This window comes from Triplophysa rosa, linkage group LG10, assembly GCF_024868665.1.
Source record: "Triplophysa rosa linkage group LG10, Trosa_1v2, whole genome shotgun sequence".
Classification (NCBI taxonomy): Eukaryota; Metazoa; Chordata; class Actinopteri; order Cypriniformes; family Nemacheilidae; genus Triplophysa; species Triplophysa rosa.
This window is the reverse complement of record NC_079899.1, coordinates 17,499,321-17,524,083: the sequence shown is the minus strand read 5'-3', so window position 1 is coordinate 17,524,083 and position 24,763 is coordinate 17,499,321. Positions and strand designations below refer to the sequence as shown.

The 24,763-nt window shown below is 42.9% G+C and overlaps 1 protein-coding gene across 1 annotated transcript in view; it reads right to left on the bottom strand.

Annotated features, from left to right (window-relative positions):
- The window catches only part of wdpcp (WD repeat containing planar cell polarity effector), a 64,694-nt gene that overhangs the window by 23,477 nt on the left and 16,454 nt on the right, over positions 1 to 24,763 (bottom strand). Inside the window, exons 3-9 of the mRNA XM_057344454.1 lie at positions 20,955 to 21,037; positions 18,628 to 18,678; positions 16,243 to 16,313; positions 15,806 to 15,865; positions 15,192 to 15,306; positions 12,769 to 12,905; positions 9,397 to 9,588 (exon numbers count right to left, since the gene is read on the bottom strand). Coding sequence (XP_057200437.1) covers positions 9,397 to 9,588; positions 12,769 to 12,905; positions 15,192 to 15,306; positions 15,806 to 15,865; positions 16,243 to 16,313; positions 18,628 to 18,678; positions 20,955 to 21,037 — 709 coding nt within the window. The remainder of the gene's footprint in view (positions 1 to 9,396; positions 9,589 to 12,768; positions 12,906 to 15,191; positions 15,307 to 15,805; positions 15,866 to 16,242; positions 16,314 to 18,627; positions 18,679 to 20,954; positions 21,038 to 24,763) is intronic.

The following is a 24,763-nucleotide window of genomic DNA, read 5'->3' as shown; positions in this document are numbered from 1 at the left end:
AGAAGCATTCGCTCTGATGCACCTGCACATGCCAAAGAATTTAACCCGGGAAATCAAAATCCACCTGGACCGGTTCTCTTTATATAACATGAACCAGAATCATACCAGATATCCACACAAAAATGACATATATAGAAATTCACATTCAAAGTGGTACGAATTGTAGAAGAGGTATTTGAAAGACATCAAATAATTACACTTCTACAACACAAAAAATACTGTACCCTGAATCAACCTAAATACAAGGGCCACTGACAGGGTGCAAAGTATGTTTGTCTGACCCGTTTTAGTCAAAACAAAAGTGAGTAATTTTGCATACAATTACTTATGTTTCAAATACTAAAAAAATTCTAATGTTTTAGTATCCACAAAAGTTTGATTGCAAATTTTACAGATTACAAAGCTCATAGTTTCACCTGCAAGTAAAAAGAGAATAAAAATGAAATCATAAAATCATTATTTATTACTTTATTAAAGATTTACATATCAACAACTCTTCCGAGGCAACAAAAATCAATTCACAATGTGCCCTTCAGTTTCCTTTATATTTCCTTACAAAAAGCCTTCTTGTTCCAAATGTGACTTCTTTTTAAACTTTTTATGATCCAGAGTACTAGTTTAAATTAATTTAAACACCATCATTTCACTCAGTAAGAGCAAAAATGATATGCATATAGTTTAGACACAGTTAATGTGGCGATTCATAAACCGAGTACGGGCGTCTAGTAAATATGCAGATCAAACGAATGAAAAGAGAAGTGTTTCGAGAGAGATAACAGGATATTCAACAACATCTAGTGCTTACAGAAAATACAACAACTGACCCAATATGCAAAACAACTATTAAAAATAAATATATAAATACATGTCAAAACACAACAACCGCCACCACCTCAAAATGCAAAATAAGTGTATAAATAAAAATGATTTTTATTACAAATCATTAAATTCCAGGAACAGGGGAATTGATTAAAAATGTTAAACGTTTGCATAAATAAGTGTGTGTGAGTGTTTTGGCGGCGTGTCTCTTGGCAGCGCTTATCTGCGAGGGGTAAGAATTAAGACCACATAGGGAAAGAAAGCGCACTTTTTAAATGCTGAAGACTAAGCAGAAAATGGGTTTAGCATGCAGATAGCTAACTTAACAAAGGGAACATATATGAGGCAGAATTGATTGAAGTGTGTGTCTGTGCGCCGAGCGAACCCTTTGATTCACCGCTCGCGTCTTACATAAACTGCTAGCTTGATTTCACACCACGGATCTGAAAATGACAACAAACACTTTAATTAGAAACGATGAAGGCGAGAGACACTTTAATGTTTTTTAACCGTAGAAAAATGAGACAGAGAGAGAGAGAGAGAGAGAGAGAGAGAGAGAGAGAGAGAGAGAGAGAGGAGAGAGACAGAGGGAAGAGAGAGAAAGAGAGAGAGGAGAAGTGAGACGGAGAGAGAGAGAGAGAGAGAGGAGGAGAGGGAGAGAGAGCGAGCATAAATAGGTGAAGGCCTCGGATACATCCAGGGTTTGTTTCCAACCAGAGCATCCAATGTCGTTCCACGTGGCCCTCCCCCCTTAATTTTTTTATTTTGCATTTTCCACCCTTGTTTGTTTTCGTTTGCAATTGGAAACGCTGCTCCGTTCGCTCGGGTCTCTCATCCCCTGCCTCACGAGCGAAGACTTTACATATGTTTAAAACCAAAGTGCAACGTTGGAGATTAAGCATCGCTTACTGATTTTTGAATCATTGCCATTAAACTGCTGCTGAGAGGCAGGAAAGCGAAAGCACGCAGAGATGGAGAAATTAAGAACTTCTGAGAATTTCTCAATTTTTTTATCATCAAACTCTGTGCCTGAATGCAACCTTTAACAACAACTAAAAAAGATTTTCAACTTATTTGCTGTTCGAGCCGACAGATGGGGTTCGTCCCTGAGAACCAATTGCTTCCGACTTCTTAGAAAAGGCCAATGAAATTGGCGGATGAAATTTGCATGCCGGACTCCGCCCCCGGATATCCGGGTATAAAAGGGAGACGGCGTGCCTCATTCATTCACCTTTTGTTCTTCGGAGCCTTTCTACGACGTGGTGCAGCGGATTGTCCCTTCCTTCAGCGACTTCCCCTGGGCGTCTCGCCGGTTCCAGAAGTGTTTGAGTTTTTTCTCTAAAAGAGCAAATTTCTCCAGCTTGGCATGTCCCGCTGTTCTCGTGGGTGCAACACACTCATCGAGGAGGGGGACGGACACGATGTCTGCTTCCAGTACGCTGGGGCAGATGTTGTGGATACGTCCTGCCTGCACTGCGGGCGGTTGACGATTCAGACGTTGCGTCAATGTGAGCGTTAATCCTTCAGCCACTGGCTCGCGGACCGTCGCGCACCTCGTCTCGCTCGTCTGACCGTTCCCCATGAGATGGTCCCACCGTCTTGTTCCTCAACCATGTATCGGAAACGGTACGTGATGATGAGCTGTTGCAGCATCGGAGGGTGACTTACTGGCATCAGACTCCGATGATTCCTTGAAGCTCCCTCCCTCGGGGGGTCGAGCTCAGGAAGAAGCGGACGTCGAAATGTCAGCCATGCTTTCCCGGGCCGCCGGCATTGGGTTGAGGTGCACCGCACTGCCTCTCAAACGTTCGCGGCTGGATACACGGGACCTCGGGCTTGAGAGCAGCTCCAAGCCGCACTCGCCCCCAGTGCCGTGTTCCCCTGGAAGTGCATGAGGAACTTAGTACGACCTGGAACGCCCCCCTTCGGCACGTACACGTCAACTAGTTCCATTGCCTTTTCTTTCCTCGATGGTGGGTCAGCTAGAGTATACGTCGATGTCCCCCAGGGGCTCGACCTAGACTCCCGTCCAAAACACGTAGGCTTTTTGGCATCTGAGGTGTCAAGAGCTTACTCTGCTGCGGGCCAAGCTGTCCCCTCTCTCCACGCTATGGCCATCCTGCAGGTCCATCAGGCCAATGCGCTGAGATAGCTCCATGAGGGTAAGACCGACCCAGCTCTTATGCAGGAACTCCGCGCCATCACCGACCTCGCTCTACGGGCGACCAAGGTGACCGCGCGGGCCCTGGGTCAGGCGATGTCCACACTTGTGGTCCAGGAGAGACACCTCTGGCTGAACCTTGCACAGATGAGTAATGCCGAGAAAGTCCGCTTTCTCGACACACCCATCTCGCAAGGGGGGGGGCTGTTTGGTGATACGGTCAAGCCCCAGCTCGACAGTAAAGGAGCAGACAGAAGATATCAAGTATATCCTCCCCAGCCGCGACTCGACCGCCCTCTGGCCGTCGAGATCCCGTGCACCGTCTCTCTCATAGCCGCTCTCACCCTCTACACGACGGTGTTCGGCAACTCGACGTTGCGTCACGGCGAGACCCAATGTCGAGGATAATCAGCAGCCTAAGCACTCTCAATCGACGGTGCGTTGTGCCACATCATCGTCTGGGTATTATCACAGCCTCTCTCACCCTCTACATGATGGTGTTTTGCAACTCTATGTTGTGGCAAGACCCAATGTCGAGGATAATCATCAGCCTAAACACTCTCATTCGATGGTGCGTTGTGCTACATCATCGCCAGGCAGGTAAAACTGCAGAGCCGATCTCCTCTCCGGGGGCCAGCCATCGAACCACCCCCGGGAGGTCGATGAAGCAGAACGTACCCCTAAGCCTCCCTGTCTCGGTCCCTGGGAGCCTGACAAGAGCTTCCCAAACCGTCACGGTGACTACGGGATACGGTCCGTCTCGGCTACTCGATCCAACTCACCAGACGCCCACCCAAGTTTAGGGGCATCCTCTCAACCTCAGTCAGAGGCAAGGATGCTCCCGTGCTTCGGGCCGAGGTCGCCACCCCTCTGGAGAGGAAGTGATCGTGCTCGTCCCTCTAGCCGAGATGTTCAATGGGTTTTACAGCCCGTACTTCATCGTCCCCAAAAAAGCGGGGGCTGCTAGATCTGCATACCCTGAACAGGCACCTACTCAAGCTGCCATTCAGGATGCTCACGCAGAAGCACATCCTGGCATCTATCAGATGTCAAGATGGATTCATGTCAATCGACCTGAAGGACGCTTACTCTCATGTCTTGATTCTCCCTCGTCATCGCCCGTTCCTACGGTTCGCTTTCGAGGGTCAGGCATATTAGTACAGAGTTCTCCCTTTCGGTCTGTCCCTGTCCCCACGAGTCTTCATGAAGATCGTGGAAGTCGCCCTCACTCCACTCGGGGAGAGAGGTGTGCGGGTACTAAACTATCTCGACGACTGGCTCATTTGACACACTCGCGAGATCTGTTATGTACACACAGGCACCTAGTGCTTCGGCACCTAGATCGATTGGGACCACAGGTCAACCAAGAAAAGAGCAAGCTCTCCCCTGTGCAGAGCATCCTCTTTTTTGGTATGTAACTCAACTCTGTCTCCATTACAGTGCAACTGACTACAGGAAGCGCTCAGTCAGTGTTGAACTGCCTGGAATATTTCAAGCAGTCAGCGGTCCCCCTGAAACAAATTCAGAGACTCCTGGGCACATGACATCCTCGTCGGTGGTGATACCCCTCGGGTTGATGCACATGAGACCGCTCCAACACTGGCTACAGAGTCGAGTTCCCTGGAGAGCGTGGCACACCGGCAGCAGGCGGATGGTGATTACGCCTCTCTGCCGACGCACCCTAACTCCTTGGTCTTCAATGACCTTTCTATGGATGGGGGTCCCTCTCGGGCAGGTCACGAGGCGCTTCATGGTGACGACAGACGCCTCCCTGCAGGGTTGGGGTGGGGTGCCGTGTGCAAAGGGCACGCAGTGTCAGGGCGATGGACGGGCCCCCGCCTGTGCAGGCATATCAACTGCCTAGAGTTGTACAACCTCTCATGCAGGACAAGCACGTGCTGGTCCGGTCGGACAGCACAACTGCCATAGCGTATATCAACCGCCAGGGTGGCTTTTGCTCACGGCAGCTAATACGACTTGCCCGACGCCTCCTCCTGTGGAGTCCGCAGGTGAGCAGATCCCTGCAAGCCACACATATCCCAGGAGACCTGAACCAGACAGCCGCTGCGCTCTCTCGTCAGTTGACGCCTCGCGGAGAGTGGCGACTCCACCCCCGCTCAGTCCAACTCATTGGGTACAGTTCGGGCGGGCTCAGGTAGAGCTGTTCGCCTCCCTGTACACCAACAATTGCCTGCTAGGGTACTCCCATCCGAGGCCCCCCTCGGCATGGATTCTCTAGCGCACAGCTGGCCGTGGGACAAGTGGAAGTACGCCTTCCCCCCAGTGAGCCTCATTGCACAGACCCTGTGCAAGGTCAGGGAAGAGGAGCATCAAGTGTACTAGTTGTGCCATACTGGCCCAATCGGACTTGGTTCTCGGAGCTAATGCTCTTGACGACAGCTCCCCCCGGCCGATTCCCCTGACGAAGGACCTGTTTTCCCAGGGGAAGGGAACGTTATGGCATCCCAGGCCAGACCCTCTGGAACCTCCATGTCTGGCCCCTGGACGAGATGAGGAGATCCTGAGTGGCCTACCCCCTGCGGCGGTTAGGACCATCACTCACACAGGCTAGGGCCCTGGCCACTAGGCGGCTATATGCCTGTAAGTGGTGCCTCTTCTCATCCTGGTGCTCTTCTCTAAGAGAAGACCCGCGGAGTTGCTCGTTTGGGAACGTGCTGTCCTTCCAGCGACTCGAGAGTAATCTCTCCCCTTCCACACTGAACATGTATGTAGCCGCTATTGCCGCTCATCATGACCCAGTTGCTGGTAAGTCTCTAGGACAGCACAACCTGATTAATTGGTTTCTAAGGGGTGCGGGAAGGCACTGCCTCACCCGCGCTCCGTACCCTCTTGCGACTTTGATGCAGTCCTGGAGCCCTTCGGAGATGCCACTCTTTCTCACCTCATGATGAAGACGGCTCTCCGGATGGTGCTCAAGAGGGTAGCGGACCTAAAAGCATTCTCCGTGTCCACAGATTGCCTAGAACGGTGATTCTCACGCTATCCTGAGACCCCGGCCCGGCTACGTGCCCAAAGTTCCCACCACTCCCCCTACACCAGGTGGTGAACTTACAGGTGCTCCCCACTGGGGAGGAAGACCCAACCCCATCCGTGTTGTGTCCAGTACGCGCATTGCGCCTCTGCTTGGACCGCACACAGAGCCACAGGAGCTCTGAGCAGCTCTTTGTCTGTTTTTGAGATCAGCAGGGAGGGCTGTCTCAAACAGAGATTGGCGCACTGGATCATGGACGCCGTCACTACGGCGTACCTGTCCTAAGATCGCCCTTGCCCACTGGGTGAGAGCTCTCTCCACACGGAGTACAGCCTCCTCGTGGGCACTGGCTCGAGGCGCCTCTCTGGCAGACATCTGCAGAGCTGCGGGTTGGGCTACACCCATCACCTTCGCGAGGTCCTACAGCCTCCTCGTAAAACTGGTATCAGCTCGAGACTTGCAGGCATCAGGCAAGACTGGCTGCCGGTAGGGTGTACACCTATGACAGTACCTTCCCCCCTTTCTCCTAAGGGGTTCAGCGTACTAAACTAGCCTCCCTTCTTCCCCCACTGGGTGAAGAACAGGCACTCCATCCATCACTAAGCAAGCACCTCCTGCGGGCGGGCTGGGCAGAGCAGCCCTGCCCCTTAGGCCGGGTACCAATTGAGTTATCCACAACATAGCTCTAACCTGACCTAGTGCTACCGGACGTTGTAACCCCCTAGCAGGGCGGTTCCGTCTGATGTATCCTCATGATTGGTTCCCACCTTGGTAACCCATGACCTTCCCTAGGTGGACCTCCACCTCGCGGTTAACTCCTTCAGTCCGCACATTCTTCCCATGAGTTCTCCCCCATTGGTGAGACCATGTTGGTATCTCCACTAAACTCCTCCTTCCGGTAGGAAGTGGTCTCTGTAGCGCATCCCCTGCTTGAGGAAGTAGCGCTTACCCAGTGGCCTTACGGTACCAGGCTGCTTCTCGCTGTTAGAGAAACAAGGTCGCCGCCTGTGAGGCCGAAGGCAGGGGCCTTCCCACCTTTCAAGTAAAGCTCTGGGACCCCCTACCTACCCACTGGTAGGTTACAATTTCGCGGTAGTGCTCACGGCTGACACGCCCAGGCCACCAGGGCACAGTGTTGTGGCGTTTTCCATAGGAACCCCATCTGTCGGCTCGACACAACGTCGAGAGACCGACAGGTAAGGGAACGTCTTGGTTACGGATGTAACCCTGATGGAGGGAACGAGACGTTGTGTCCTTCTTGCCACAACACGTGCTCAGGCTCCTCAGAACTAAAGGTGAATGAATGAGGCATGCCTAGGGATGGGCATTTCTGATCATATTTCATTTCGAGTACTGGACAGGTTTGAAAAACGAGTACTCGATTAATTGGGGGCGGGGCATTAGAGGGGGCGGGGCGTGTCCCCCATACCATGGTGACAATGAAAATATTTTAATTACAACACTGATACGAAAATTTATGTTAATAAAACTATAAGATTGAGTAAATAATTAAATCGACACAGTGAATTTTTAATAATCTAACAATCAATGTTTTTGAAAACAAAGTAAACATTTAAAAGAAATATCAGCGTGAGATGAAACGTCATCTCTGCCCTGTCACATTTCTGTCTGTCAGTGTCTGACGGTAAAGTCTCTTATGCTCGTCTGACAAGTCTGTCTGATAGTAGTGGTCTCATCTGACATTTTGTCTCCAAATATACTGGTGCGGAGCAGGGTGAGCATTTTTAATCCATTCAATTTCTTATGAACTTCAGCGCACGTTCACGTGGCACTCGCGGAGAAGAGGAATACTCGCTTTGCTCCGCGAGCGCAACGCGAGCTCAGCTTCCATGGGAATGGATTGAAAACGCTCGCCCTGCCCGCGAGCGGCGCGAATACAACAAACAGAAATTCTGTGCACACTGGATGCAGCGCAAAGAGACGCAACAAACGTCCAGTTTCTTTTTGCTTTCGCCATGTTGCATCGCGCCGCTCGCGTGCGGTGTAACGTTAGACAGAGTGTAAGATGATAACGGATCAAACTTGTAGTAGATTTGTATGTTTTGTATGCTGCTTGGTGCCGTACATTTTGCACTAGACTGTATTTTCGTCAGGTTTATCAAAGTGAAACCAAGCATCGCTGTGCGCTTTCAATATGCCCTTCTGTGCTCCGGACTTGATTCTGGACCGTAATCTCTCGCAACGCAACAATCAAATTTCTGGGCACAACCCGAAATGCCAGCATAACCAATCAGAAAGAAAGAAAATAATTAAAAACTGTATTTAAACCCCCAATCGATCATCGTTTTCACTATCGATCGTCGCTGTCGCGTTCGAGTACTCGAGTAATCGAGTACTCGTGCCCATCCCTAGGCACGCCGTCTCCCTTTTATACCCGGATATCCGAGGGCGGAGTCCGACATGCAAATTTCATTCGCCAATTTCATTGGCCTTTTCTAAGAAGTCGGAAGCGATTGGTTCTCAGGGACGAACCCCATCTGTCGGCTCGACACAACATCTCGTTCCCTCCATCAGGGAACTGAGGTTACATCCGAAACCAAGACGTTTTCAAGGGTAGATTGAAGAAACCTGAAAAATGTGAACATAGACCTGCTTGTGATGGTACAAGAAATCTCCATATATGAAAGCTCCCAGATTACAGTTCAGATTACAAATCCCAGCTAACCTAAATATTTCTGGAATCAAGAAACAAACCCATTATACATTTATCTTGCTGCCGAAAAACTGCAAGTTTACTGGAGACCAGAAGACCAACTATAGTAAGCTACAGACCACTTCAGAAAACGTAAAAAACGCTGGTCCAACGCCAGTTCAACACTGGTCCTGTTTCAGTATTTTTAACATTGCACAGATGTTAGAATAAAATACAACCAACAGAACATGTATAACCTAATCAAAGTGTTAAATGCATATCTTTAAGGTGTAATTATATATGTAAAATTAAAAAAATTAAACCAGAAGTGCTTCTGGACCAGTGTTTACATCTTGCGAAGTGGTCTATACAGAGAGGGAGTAGAAAGGTCAAAGGTCATCTGTTCACATATAGAACAAATTCAAGTGAACAGTCTGCACGTAACAGCAGCTCATTAACAAAAACACAATGGTGACTGGTAAAGCGTGGCAGAAGAGAAGAGAAAGGTAAAATGGTACAAAAAGACGTGACCAAAAAAGGCAAAGAGTCTTTCTAAAGCCTTGAGCAGCAGAGCATTGCGAGGGCATTATTAAAACAACATCTATTATTTAGAAGGTCAATGCTTGGTTATTAATTGACCTTCAAGTTTGTTTTTGTCCACAACACTTCTCGTTTTCTCTGTATCATGCCCTCTCTCACCTAATTTACCCAAGAAACAGCGTGGAAAGAAGCGCAAGGCCAGCCCTGAAGTGCGTGTGTTTACCAGTTTACCGTAAGCCCAGGAGTATCTGAGCAAGCAAGCAGCACCAGGTTGGCTCTGTCCACCGCACTAGGAATGGGAGACCAAGGTCTAACGTCCTCGTGACAAAGCGGCCACCAGCACACGGCCACATCTTGAGCTTGGTTCAGCCCCATCCTGCGCTCAGCACGGCGGCCTCCGCCTGGCACGTCCACTACTGAAACCTGGGTGCAGAACAGTAAGTGTAAAGGTATCAGAAACCTGCACCATAAAAGATCTATAAAACATGCCTGCACACAACACATTACGGTAGATTGCTGTTTTGGTAATGTGGGCCGAGCTGTTTTGGGTACCAGGGTACTGGTTTTGCTGTTGGGGTTTTAAAGGATTCATTGGAAATAGATGCATGTGTTCTGCATTTTTCAAGGGTGTTCGAAAGGTTTTTTTTGTGACTTAAGACAGACTGCTAATGAGATCTCTAAGGTGTCCTCACATTTTTTCTTAGATTTAGGACTCGTGTTCCTACCAGAGTGGGAAAGGCTAAACTGGGATCAGAATCTACTGTGTAGGACACTTCATGCAAAACAGAATAATATAAAATATATAAAAAGTAAAATAATGAAAAAAATGTAAGTTACAAGGGTTTTTACTTAGTTACTTTGATATAATCTTTGTGACAACAAGCCCCGGTCTCGCCTACTCAATACAGCTCAAATACACACACACAAAAAAACACAACACAAATGTTGGCAGCAAAAATCCCGAAAATCACCAAAAATTACAGAGTTGTAGAGTAATTAAAGCTCATCTGTATTTTACTGCTGACTAAGTCTGACTGCCAAATGACATTAAAATGAGACACGCCTGATTGAGACACACCTGCTATTCTGCTGATGGGGCTATCACTGAACAAAAATGCTTTAATAGCTCAATACGGTCTAGACTTACACATACTGTACACATCATTATTGAGTAATTCTAAACAAGTTTCCTAAAAAGAAATCAAATTTGAATCTATTTTGGTATGAAAATAACGACAATGGAGTTGTAGTGAGCAATACTCTCTCCCACTGTAGTATACTGCACCTCTGTTTCACTGTATTAAACTCCATCTCATATCTGGGGCTGCTCATCATGTGCTATTTCAGCAGTTCTGGGCTGAGGTATTAAAGCTTTTTTTTTCTTCATACCGTTAATGCAACCTTCTGTTTGAATAAATGGCATGAAAATACGATATGTGCCTATTCACACATCATAATAGCAAGTATATTTCCATATACTTCATTCTGAATAGGCTTATCAACAGAACAAACACAGAGTCTCTTCTTTATGTCAACAACTCTATCTGTGAACAATAGGCAGGACCAGGAAGGTACCACAGCGTGGCCGTAACATCATTCACCTTGAACTTTACTTTGAATCACATGCAGGAAATATTTATAGTGAACAAATGAAAATATTATTTACTGTTAAATCATGTAAATTACACTAATACATTAACAAAGTAAACCATTTCAAGCTGTGAGAAAACAAAACAAAATCCATCTCTCTGTTTTATTTTGCCCTCCCCCAAAACTTGATTCCCCATCTTGCCCGTGCTTGCTGGTCAGCAATAATCAAACCTTCTTTCTGGAGGATTAGGCTCAAAGCTTAGTCCAGTGGAGCAGGCAGTGGATGGGGACAGCCGGGCTGGGCGGGGGTGGCGTCGGGAGGAAGGGCATGGTAGGGTTTTTTGGGGTGGGGGGTGGGCTGAACGGTCCCCGCTTATCAGAGCCATGCCGCTGGAGCCAGCTACACCGCAGGAGAGATTGCTTTCATACTCGGGCTGCTGTCGCAACAAAGCGCGCCAGTAATGCGATAATGTTCGGGTGCGGAGGGTGTTAAGAGCCTGATGTATTTATGTATTGTGTTTAGTCCATAATCAGACCCATCCAAATTGTGATCTCTACCCACTTGGTCTCCGGCCCATTAAAATGAGGTTAATGCTTTCAAAAAGAGAAGGAAGATTTTTTTCCTTCGCTAAAATTCTGTTTTGAATTTTAGACAAGTTGCGTTGGAAAGACAGAGAATGAATGGGATGAAAAATGGAGCGATTACCTTCCTTTGCTCTTAAGAGGAGGGGACGGACTTGATCCCATCCTCAAACCCTACAGCAATGCTTTGCTGAAATCCCACTACCTGACCGCTTAAAAAAATAAATAATAATAATAATAAAAGAATAATAATAACGGTCCTGTCAATCTGAACATATCCGTAGTCTGTCATTATATATTTGCATATATTCATCTATTTGGATCATTACTGACCCATAACAACTATTACGTAATAATAGAAAAATGCCCCCAGTGAAACAATGTAACAAGGACCTTGAAAACAAGTACCTGCATGCGCAATTTGCAGGATTCTAACAACTATTAGTATTTATGTTCTTGTTGTTAGTTACAAATATATTAAGTAGGGCTGTTACATGATTAATTGTGAATAATCACATCCATGTGTCTACATAATAAATGTTCGTGTACTGTGCATATTCATTTTGTATTCATAAACCCATACACATTCATGTAAATATTTAAGAAAAAAAATATATATATATAATTCAAATTATATATAAATTTAAATATATACATGCAAATATAATGTATGTGTACATGTTTGTGTTTATAATTACAAAATAAATATGCATAGTACACGGACATATATTATGTAAACAAACTTTTATTCTGGATTCTGGATGATACAAAGATTTCTATTTGGCAATGTACAAATTAATTATTCCTCATAAGCCACCAAAATAAAAAACCAAATAAATAATCATGATGTATCTTAAAAATTTTTGTGACAAATATTATTTAATATACAGCGAAATTGTATGCCTAAAAAACATAATTGATATTAAAACAAAGTAATTATTTCTAAAGTAAAATACACCTCATATTGATGGCCAGCAAGAAATGCCGTATTCATATGTAGTACAATTTTATACATTAACCTGCCATTGGCAAGTGTGGCAAAATGTTAATTTTGGACCTTTAATACAGACATACTGTCATGAAGGATTTGATCTCTTTATAATAAGAGGAGTGCTGTGTGTTTGGACCTGATGTTCCCCACAGGTGTGCATTAGAGAGGGGCTCCAGTAATCATAGTGTTACTTGTCCCAGCGGTAAAAGAAAGCAAGTAAAGCCAGGCAATTATTACAGTTAAAAGCCCTCTGGAAAGAGCCAGACCAGCCTCATTAAAGCTTTTTAATTGAAAGCAAAAGAGGCAGTTCTGCCATTCCCCTTAAAATGTGCTAATGTGCGTTTTGAAGAGAGCATACTTGAATGTCTTTGGGCATTTGTTTGATACAAGTGTATGTATGTGTGTGATTGGTACAGTATTTGGATGCATGTGTGTGTCACCTTAATCTCTGCAACTGTGAGTTTCTCCATGTGTCTTGCTAGCTCAGGTGAGCTCTGGTTCTTCCTGTTCAGGTACACCTGACACACCTGACTCCTCTCCATCAACGAGAACAGCAGGAAGCGATCTCCGATCACCGCTGAAAATGCAGAGCAAGGTCAGAGGTCATAATTCACATGACCTCCGGAGACAACAATGACAGATTCCAAAAATTCTTCTAAATGAGGACTAAACTAGTCCCTAACTAAAATAACCTTTATGTGCATTTTAGGATAAAAATAAACATTTAAAATTCTTGTTTTTATAAATGAGGTCATTGTCAAATAACCCTTTTTTATTTATGTCTATTGTCTATTACTAATTCTAGTGTCCCTTTTTCCTTAAACCAGAACCTTCAGTCAAACCTTTTTTATTGATTTATTATAGATTTATTGTACCTATAGGACATTTTTAGCATGTTTATTAATCCATTTCATCGTGGGGACTATTGGCTGGTCCCATAATGTCAGGTTCTTGGTCCCCAAAAGACAAAACCTGATTCATACACACACAACGAAATGTACATATTGAATCATTTTTTACTGTATACTACATATTGGAATCAGAATAATACATTATTCTGATAACAGGCCACAGAGAGAGAGAGTTTGAGAGGAAACAGACTCTTAAAAGCCTATAGGCGATGCAGCTTTCATGTTAGACATTGACACTGTTGATAAGCTCTCTCCACACTGTGATTAGCAATTAACCTCCCCATCCTAAAAATGAATCTGTTTATGAAACCAATTAAATGGCAGAAAAAAATAATACAAGTCTTTCAGAGAATCGCGTTTAGCTGAGGATGATATTTAGAGCTGGAATTCCAAACCTCTACAGCAATTAGAGACGGAATATATGTTCTTCTGCAGTCATTATGAATCATCACACATTCAAGCATAAAAACATGAAGCTCATTTCAAATGAATAGCGTGTTAAACAAGGCCCTTCCCCAAATTATCAAGAATAACCTAACTGCGCTTTACATGAAGTCATTTGAAAATGTTATTTTAGCAAGTCTTCATTATCTTGTGAAAACTGTGTGTTCAGTGGAAAAGAAAATCGACCCTAATAGTAGTTTTAGAAATGAGTTAAAAGAATATTTTTTATTATATAAATATTTAGTTAAGCCACTTTGAGAGTGACTTTGAAATGTTAAATGTTAATGCTCATCTCTGCTAAAATGATACAGATTATTTACAGACATATTTTCCCTTAAGAAAAAAGGGAAAAATAAATGCAAAGCATGCTTTTAAAAGATTACAGAAGTTCCACATACTCGTGTATTGCAGTTCAGTAATCATGGTCAAATTAAAGGGAAGGCTCCATTATAATCCTTCCTAAAAAATCCCAAATTTCCGTCCAGCAGCTGGTAAACAGGTTTTGGACAGCAGGTTAGATCAGGATAAATCAATAAATTCCCTTAAATCTGCTTAAAGAGTTAACACTACGGTCTTTTAAAACAGCAGTGTCTGAAAGCTTTTCTGCAGTTAATTCACATACAGAAAATTAATACGGATAATTTTCTTATCTTCATTTATGGGTCATTTCATCTTTATTAGAGACAAACATTCCTTAACAGGATAAGTTAAGTTCATATTTTGTTGTTTATTTACATTTAAAAAATTGTTGGTAAGATCTTCTCAATCTGTCATGTGTGTACTGTACACACCAGCAATGAAATTTAAGTTATTAATGATTGATCACTGATGACTGGCGTTCATTTCCTTTAGAGAGAAAGTGGGCAAAACTTTCTTCAAATGTTGTCTTCATGTAGCCTATTATAATACTGATGACGTCGCTGAGGCAAAAACTGGTCTGTGTGAACTAACTGAATAAGTGACAGATGTATAAGCCCTCCTGGCACCCCCTACACACTCTCTCTCTTTCCCGCACACACACACACACACACACATAATTACTCTGGTAATTAGGGGCTCTGGGGGCCTGAATGGCACTCTATAGGGGGCTACTGGGAAAGGGAAGGGGTGGGTTGACAAGAGAGAGAGAGGGACCGAGAGGTTTGTCAGGTATCTAGAGACCTGGCACACAGAGCTTTAGCCATATAAGCTCTAAACAATAAATGATATGAGAAAATAATTAGCAGATTTGGGACAGTGTCCAATTTCAAAAACCAGAAATAAGACAGGGAGTAATGCCAGATCCCCTCGAGATTGAGTCATGAGGAAGGAGCAACCTGCGTGTGCGAGCGTGCATGTGCCCGAGCCTCTAACTTCCTCTGGGAGTGAGGATAGAGGGAGAAACAGAAGGGACGGCGGTTCGTGACCTGTGGGTGTGCACACCGCCCAGGCGCATGCTGGGAAAATGAGCAGTGATTGTAACTGCAAGAAAAGAAAGGAGAGAGACGGTAGCGTGCGCATTTACTCACCATCACTGATGGTGTCAGCAGGAAGTCGCCCCACTAGCGTTCTGTCAATGGCCACCCGTTCAACCTGAGCTCCACCCAGGATGAGGGTCACCAATACACCTGATCTCAACAGCATCTATACACACAGTTATCAACAACAAAACAATATCTCTGTATTGGGAAATTTTGACAAAAATTCAGAAAATATGTTAGATGATCAAATTCTTTCTGAAATAAACTGTGTCCAAAGAGGGAAATTCATCTCTATATCACGTGAACCCACCGATAAAGGTCACAGAGTCTAATCAACTCGGCGGGCAAGACCATCACCAAGCACCAACAAAAATCGAACAATGTTTGGTCTCCCTGACCTTTCGAAATGCCTGAAATCAAGCACTTTCGCTCTGCAGAAAATGTTTAAGGAGGAGTGAATGCGTGTCTCCAAAAAAAAGCTGAATGAAAAACCTTTAGGCTACAGCTGATGTGTCTGGAAAGGGAATCTTTTTTCTATCTCTGAGAGTACTTGACAAAAACAGTCTACATATGCCCATACTGCCTGACCTCTTCTCCATGAGCCAATTCATGCTAAGAAGGCCTGATGCATGCTGGGTACTGGTGCATGCTGGGTAAGGTACCTGAAAGCACTGCTTCGCTCTCCATTGAACACTCACAATCGGACTTGACTGCAGCAGCTCCTGGGACAAAAAGAGAGAGAAAGAGAATTTTGTATCCTCAGCATAGTAAAAAATAAGTAGATGCTGTCAGGGCGTTTTTAGGGTCAGGTTTAGAAGGATGTTTCCAGTTTCAGATACAGCGAGGCAACAAAAATGAGCCTGAGTTGGACTGAACAAAGCTAGGTTTGTGTGAGAGAGCCAGAGGCAGAGAAAGAGAGAGAGCGCCAGCTCACGGCCCCAATCATCTCCCTCAAATATCCCCCACGATGACAGAGAAGCACCCACACAGGTGCTGAGAGGGAGAGGTCGAGGGATTTTCTCTTTCCGTATGAAAGGAAGGAGAGAGTGAAAGAATGCTCCTATTTGTTAATCGGACTGCAGGAAATGTAAACAAATACCTCTAGTTCCTTTAGGGCATCACGCAGCTTCTCTGGACGACGGTTACTAAGGAACCACGGGTAACCCCGACCTGAGTGACAGAGAGAGAGAGAGACACAGGTATGAAACGTGACGTCATCCGAGGCGAAGAGAAAGAATGAAAGACAAAAACTAAGAATGTTTTTTTGTGTTTGTGAGGGTTTTAGGAGCGTAAGGGATTGACCCTGAAATATAGCTCCACCAGAGGTCACCATAGAAATGAATCAGAGCTGACAGCTCGGAATTAAATCCACTCTTTTTAAACCAGATTATGAGTTGGGTACGAACACACAGGGTTTATACAAATAAATCTGAAGTTTTTTATTAGAACAACAAAGTTTTCTATATGATGACAGTTTTAGAAACTATAGAGAGTGCCCTTAACATGTAATGTGGTTTCTACTTTTTTCTCTTCATAAACAATTTTTTTAAATAACATAAATCTATAAAGCAAAAAGTAGATATATATACACAAGAAAAGGATCTTTTAAATGAAGTCTTATTATAATAATTTACATTTTTCTATATATTCCTCTAGAGTGGCAGACAGTAGGGATTTAAAGGAAATATTAACTAATAGGCCAATAGAGGCTAAATTCAGTGTAACGCCGTGGTCTCATTCAATCAGAGCTCCCCGAGTTGGCACAGTCACCCAAGGGGAGAACTCAAAGTTACCATAACATATTAAACACATTAAATACGGCACTCAAAAATGCCTCGTTCCGCTCACAAAGCCCCCCAAATTTCCGCTTAGATCTCGGTCCCTGTTTCCCTCTGGAGCAAACCAGCGAAGGGAAAAAAGAGAGAAAGAAACGTTAATAGAATTCTCGGCTGAGTTCAATCTGCGAGTATGTGTTTGCATTTATGCATTAATACATTCATCCGGGACAGGGACCCAAGGAAATTGAGAAGGACTGTTATTTGTTTTGGTAAAGATTCTGCAATCAAATCCAATCTGCTTTTTTCTTTTTTACACTATTAAGAAACGTCTCCTGCTTTTAGGAGCGAGAGGATGCAGAAATAAATGAATGCAAATTAGGGCGACAAGGAGTACGGGGGCGAGAGGGGGACGGGTCTGTGTCTCCTGATAAGACTGTTTGTGTTTCTCTCGAGGGCGACGGGAGTTACCCCACCAGCAGAGTGAGCGGGTAGGAGGCAACTGGGCATTATGGTGGGACGACACTGGGCACACTGGTAGTGAATCATGATGTGATAGAGTCAACTAGTCCTGTGTTTATCTATAGTAAGATGGACAGAGAGAAGCTAAACTTTAAATGACACAAAGATTAAATGTGAACTGAAGGATATGGTCCAAACAAAACACATGGAAGGAACACAACCATTACAAAAAAAGTACCAAAATGCACCATGGCATTACCATGATTTTGGGACACAGTACCGTGGTAATACAAATGTGATGTTATTTTAACATGGTACCATGATGAAACAATTGTGCTATGTTAATACCATGGTATTATCATCACTGTATCACTGTACACCCCAATGCTTTCTTTTGTACCTTCAAGATGTAAAAACAGTCTGATAAATACAGTACCTATAAAGCCACATATTTATATTTTTTGCATTTTTATATAAAATTTCTTAGTTCTGCTAAACAGAAAGAAAGATATTTGGAAGAATATCAGTAACCAAACAGATCTCAACAACCATTGACTCTCATAGTATTTATTTTTCCAACTATGTTAGTCAATGGTGACTAAGAACTGCTTGGTTACTGACATTCTTACAAATATCTTCCTTTGTGTTCAGCAGAACAAAGAAATGTATACAGGTTTGGAACAACTTGAGGGTGAGTAAATAATGACAGGATTTTCATTTTCGGGTGAACTATTCCTTTAAAGGCGGAGTGTCCGATTTCCGAATTACGCTTGTTTAGACAAAGTCGGCCGAGTACCAAAACAACCTTGTAGCCAATCAGCAGTAAGGTGCAAAGTGCACAGGACGGACATTAGTCGAGCCGAGCGCTGACGAAAGCGAAAGATGGGGGTAGGGGTGTGTTTGTTTTGGTGATTTGAACATCAACAACGGCTAAGAGAAATCGGACACCCCGCCTTTAATTAAACAGGATAAATCAATGAAAGTGACAATTGACAAATCAATTGAACACAATTACAGCGGAGTTGCCCATATGTTGCAGAATATCATTACAATGACTTTTAACATCAATCAAATGGAGCGACATGGGAGTCTAATGGGAGACTTTATTTTCCCAGGCATCTTAAGTAAAATTTAAATTACGGACGGGATGAGAGTTGCATTGGCAACATGCAAATCAACGTTATTAAATAATGAGCCGATTCGTTCATTGACATCAAGGTTAATTGTTTTGATGATGGCTTACTTACTTTCTGCAAACTGCTGTTTCTCATTGTAGTAATGCTGATCTGAAGGACACACTGCAAAGAGAGGAAGTACACAAAGAAACTGTGAGAACAAACCGTTTTCTTGCCTTTTCATCTTCAAAAAGTGAAAAATCTTTGTTTGCGCATCTTTAAGTCTGCTTTTTTGCATTTGGTCACTCTGTTGACATCTCACCCTATGCGTGTCTGTGTTTATGTGTGTTTGTCACAAGGAAGTCTGACTCATACACTGACACAGGGAGATATGACAACAAGAAGGAAATTGAAGGCCCAGGGTGGAGATGAGACCAAACTCTGTCCTCTTCAGCTTTGTCAGCACGCTCTTTCTGCTGTGCAATAGTACCATACCATAAACCCCATCTCACCCCAGAGTCCCAGGCCTCCAGCCCTTAGCGGCCCAGCCAGACGTCCCCCGTCCATGCCTTGCTCTACAGGAGGACTGCCTCTCTCTGTTGGAGGCCTAGACCTGCTGGACACCTCCAGGATTACTGCAGCTAATCAGATAAGGGCCATTCTGCCCCTGCCTGACCCAGACACACACACATCTGCTCTGGGATAGAGGGGTGGAAAGAGCCCCCTTCCTCGCAGTAGCGTGGGTCTCCTTCGCCCTCTGCTGGAGGCCACCAGAAACACCAGGAATCTCATACAACCAGACATTGAGTTGTATATTCCTCAAAGATTTAACCCCACTCTTATTAAATGCTCTCAGAGCAAGCTCAATGTAATGTGAATATTTCACACAGATGCCCCTAAAAAAAGGATAATAGAGGTAAACAATTGATATGAAAGAACACAGTGTTCTTTTGGTCTCCGCTGAAAATTACACACCAGGGTAAAAGAAAAGAATCCTATTACTAAACCATTACTCAAATATGGTGTAAAGTGGTTTCAGATAGTCATTCGCTTGAAGAGAGTATGAGTCATTTCACTCTATAATGAAGCTCCCCAGGTGGAAATAATATTGAATAAATAAAATAATCATTCCTCTCTGGTTTAAAAAGCATAATAGCCATTTGAAATAGCATGAGGTAGTATGCTGTTGAAATGAATGCTTCATCCTTATCACTGCTGGGGAATTAGAGAAAAATCATTATCATTATGATAATGTCATGATTTTATAATGCAGAAACAACCTTAAACTCACAGGAAAAACACTTTCTCTAACACACACAGGCAGTGCTTGGTTAACTATCCGTAAGGCTTTATGACATCAAAGCTTTCGTGTTTTCGCAGATAATAAGACTTTATCATAGACAAAATACAGAACAGAACAAACAAAACCTTACAAGTCTAAACTTCACCAGCCTGACGAACAGGCTGCTTCATTAAAATAAAAAGCATATTGTTATTTATATGTAAATCAATGTTTTGTTTTTCACATTTCTTGACTGTGAGGGGTCTGTGTTAATAAATGTTTTAACTGTGATGCATTAAAAATCTGGTGGCACTACAAGCTGCCCAGACTGTTTAGAGAATAACTGTAACAGTAGGAAGGATTTTGGGGGACAAAATGTCATTTTTACAAATTTATTTTGTGGAATAGATTTAAATGATGCTGAGTATTATAAGAATGTTTAATAATTCATTGTATTTATTAAGTTACTGCATATTTTGTAAAAGTTCCTTAAATTAACAGATTGTTATTGTGAAAAATATCAACTGACCCTTTATGATCACTTACAAATAAGCAATGTGAATGAATTATTAAATCAACAAATTATGAATTCAAACTCACTCACCCGTGTACTTCTGACAATACATAAACTACACTTGCATCAACCAACCCACTCCTCCCTCAGTACAATAACATATTGATGCACCCTTTTTAAAAATGTTAATAATATACCCAAATACGTCTAAACACACACACACACTCTCTCACACTCATCATGGAGGTCAGAAGGGCTAGCTCTATAAGATACAGAGAAACATGCATGAATATCATTACAGGATTTTTCAAAGAATTGATAAGTGAACTTGCCTGTGAAGAAAAAAATTCTCACACTCATGCGAGATGGTTTGTAATATAAAGTGTAATTAACATAAAGAACATGGCAACAACTTGAGCTATGAAGCTATAATTAAGGGTGCATAAAATTAATTAGAGGCCACAAAATGTCTCATAAAAGACATCTACATGACTGAACTTTATGTGCATGTGTACACAGCTCTTAAAGAAAAAAACAAACAAAGACAGAGATACAGAAGAATGGGCATTCATGGAGAGATAGAGGAAACAGAGTGAGTAAAGTAGAAAAACACAATCGACAACTGAATGTGTGAAACAGAGAGGTTGAGTGTATTTTAATTACCCTGGACTTGCAGGCTGCTCCTTAAGGACCAAAAGTGAAGCTCCGCCAGGCAGAACGACATCTGATCAAAGCGAAACAGGAGTCTGTCCAAATAGGAGAAAGAGAAAGCCGGTGAGAAAGAGACCAAAACAATAGCGGAGATGCGCAACAAGAGTCCTGCAATGTGAGACCTCAGAGAGGTGGAGAGAACAGAGGCAGCTGGATTGTTTTTAAGGGATATAACTCATTTTTGGCACCTCAAAGAGGGAGTTTGATTCATTTTAGACCACATGCACAAACACATTAGCAAAAGAAAACATAACTACAAAATGCACAAATCCTCTACATATTTAACATATGCGTCTCAAGGGCGCTTACTGACACAACATGCTGGCACACACACGTCAGACTGTGACACCGCTCTCACACTTGCTCCTGCTGTGTGTGTGTCTGGGTCCGTGCCATAGCTCTGTGCCAGGTGTCAGCACAGTGTGGAACACCTCAGCACGTCTCAACAAGGTAAACACACCTCTGTCTTCCCCATGCACAAAGACACACACAAATACACACAGGTCCAACGACAACTCCCTGGAGCAGTGGGCAACAACACAGATGCACGAACATCTTTGTGTCTCGAACAGATGGCGTTTCAAATGTCTGAATCTTTAAAGTGTATACTTATTCAACACAAACACAGAGATGCCAAATAGCTAGTGATGCTATGAAAGGACTTAAAACAAATATATATGTGACCCTGGACCACAAAACCAGCCACAAGGGTCAATTTTTTTAAATGAATAAATAAGCTTTCCATTGATGTACGTTCATTAGGATAGGACAATATTTGGCCGATATACTGCTATTTGAAAATCTGGAATCTGAGGGTTCAAAACTGCAAAAAATCTGAGGAGGCACTGTAGCAGGCCGTTGCTAAGAAGTAACAGGTTTGTTTTAATGCTCTCTATTGGCTTACCGCTGTAATGACGTTGTGGAGAGTAGATGAACCCGAAATCTGAAATTCTATGTTTACATAGTAGATACCAAACTGGAGTGGGTAATCCCGAAAGAGCGGGAAGCCGTGAGTGAAATTTGTAGGCATGTTTCCTGGCCATTTTTGTTTGTGATTTTGCATCCACTCACAAAAATAAAGTTTTGATATATTTACGGTAGGAAATGTACAAAATATCTTTATGGAACATGTCTTTATATCCTAATGATTTTTAGCATAAAATAAAAAATATATAATTGTTGGTTATTGCTACAAATACACCCGTGCTACTTATGACTGTTTTTGTGGTCCAGGGTCACATATGTCTCATAAACAAATTATTATGTGGTTGTATGTGCCAATAATAAACACACACGCAATGTATCTGGTGATACTTTCACAATTCACATTACCAAAAAACTTTATTAAAGCATACAAAATCCAGCAGAGAATTATGGGAAATTACTGGGGAATAAGAAGTGGAAATAGTATGACGGAACATAACTTTCAAATATCCTTGGCCCAGCCATCTCTTCATCCATGTGACCTGCTTGGATGGCTAAAGGTTGTAGAAAAAAAATAATGTCTAATGTCATATTGAGGGAGAGCAGCATCTCTGCTTTCAGTCCGTGTCACGGGGTTCGCGCTGAGCGTGCCAAGTCTTATCTCGCGGCCTGAGCTGACAGAGGGAGAGAGAGAAATAAAGAGAGAGGGGCAAAAATTCTGCCACTTGCCTAAATAAAAAAGAAATAAAATTTACCACAAACATAACGCTTAACCAAAAAAATAGTGTTGGAAAAACGCTGTCCACAGCACAGCCTCTTAACAAGTTTACTGACATAAGAAGATTCATTCATCTTGTCACCAGTTTTTAGAGCGAGTCAGCTCTTTCCCTCGCTCCCTGACAGAAACCCAATTTCTTCATAGAGCGAATAAGCTTCAATTCACATGAGATGGACAGTCAGGCGGAAGCCACATTTTTGATGACCCTGTTTCAAAACGGCCACGATAAGCTCGAAAATGAGACGAAATTGCATCTTCGTGTCTTGTATCTCCGCAAACTTAAAGTAATAGTTCACTCTAAAATAAAAATTCTGTCATCATTTAGTCACTCTCTTGTTATTTAAAACCTGTATGACTTTCTTTCTTCCGCAGAACACAAAAGAAGATATTTTGAAAAATGTTGTTAACTGGCACTGCTGGTGCTGTTCGTTTACAAACTTTCTTCAAAATATCTTCTTTTGTGTTCTGTGGAAGAAAGAAAGTCATTCAGGTTTGAAATGACAAGAGGGTGAGTAAATGATGACAGAATTTTCATTTTTGGGTGAACTATCACTTTAAGGTTTTATTATTCCATGAGCAGAGAAGCACCTCAAGTGACATAAAGAACAAATTAAGAAATTAAAAGACAACTAGTCTCATTGTTCTATCCAAATGAAGACATGTGAGTGACCTGAATAGAAATTAGTGAAACTGCTTATGGAAACTCCCTCCTGGCACGCTCTAGAGATGCTGCTCCCTAAGCACTAGTTCAAAGTGTCAGCGGGCAGCTCCCAGAGCACTGTGCTGCAGATGCCACAGAATCGTGTGTCAACGCTTGGCCGTGATGAGCTGCTGAAGTGGCCACACATTTGCATGCGTTAATGGACTTTGATTGTGCACTGTGTGTGTGTGCAAGTGAATTAAGAAGCCGTATTTTCTGTTGTGGGAAATAACAAAAGAGAGGTCAGCCATTGGGACAAACATAACCATCTATCAGATCAGTGTGTAGTGCTTTTGAAATGGCTTTTTTATTGTGATGGATGGTTTAATTGGCTGTGTAAGAGTTCTTAGCGATTGTTTGATCTGTATTTATCCAGGTGTGTGTATGTAGGGAGTATGTGAAGAAAGGACAGTTAGGAACAAACACCTGGAATTCAATCACTTTCTTTCCTCACGCTCAGGTCAAGGAAGAAAAGAAACATGTAAAAAGAATGGAGGTTTCCTTTAAAAAAATCTGATAAGTCTTGCCTGCTTGTGACAGGCCTCTTATTTGTCTATAGTGTGTGTGTGTGTGTGTGTGTGAGAGAGAGAGATTTTAACAGTATGATTACACACCTTGGTATTACCCATACAAACATTAACAACAAGCCTCTTCTAAATCTTTAGATCACTTTCCAGTTTTGTAAAATGTTATAAAAAAGACTTCAGCTACAAGTAGAAACATACAAGCATCATGTTGTGAAACTAATTTTAATCCAGGTCCTGGCCATCACCATTTCCTTTTTTCTACTTCTAAGCCATACTTGTCCTTCAGATATGCAATTTACAACTTCAATCATTAGTCCTTCCCAAAAGTACTGTATATGACATCCTTTCTTCAGGTGCTTTTTTATAAAAATATTCATCACGTATAGATGACCAAACACGTTGACACTCCAAAAAGCACAATCGTCCATCACAAAAGCCACAATTTAAGTAATCCAAATGTTTCCAGCAGATTAAAAAAGGTCTTCAAAAGCAAAACAATGGGTGTGTGAGAGAAAACAATTAATGTTCGGAGCTTACCTAGATAAATAAACACGCTAGCATTAATTCAAATATGGAGTCTTTTTAATAGTTTTATTCCTTGTTGTTTCTTGTGAGTGTCGTAATAAAATATACAACAGAACTCAGAAGACATGTAATTTCTTTAAAGATCTGCCCTATTATTATTTTTGTTGTGTCAGACATTATCTTTGATATGTAATTACAGTAAGCCCCATGTTTATTTAAAGGTGCTGTGTGTAATATTTAGGAGGATCTACTGACAGAAATGCAATATAATATAACTATGTCTTCAGAGGTGTATAAGAGGTGGATA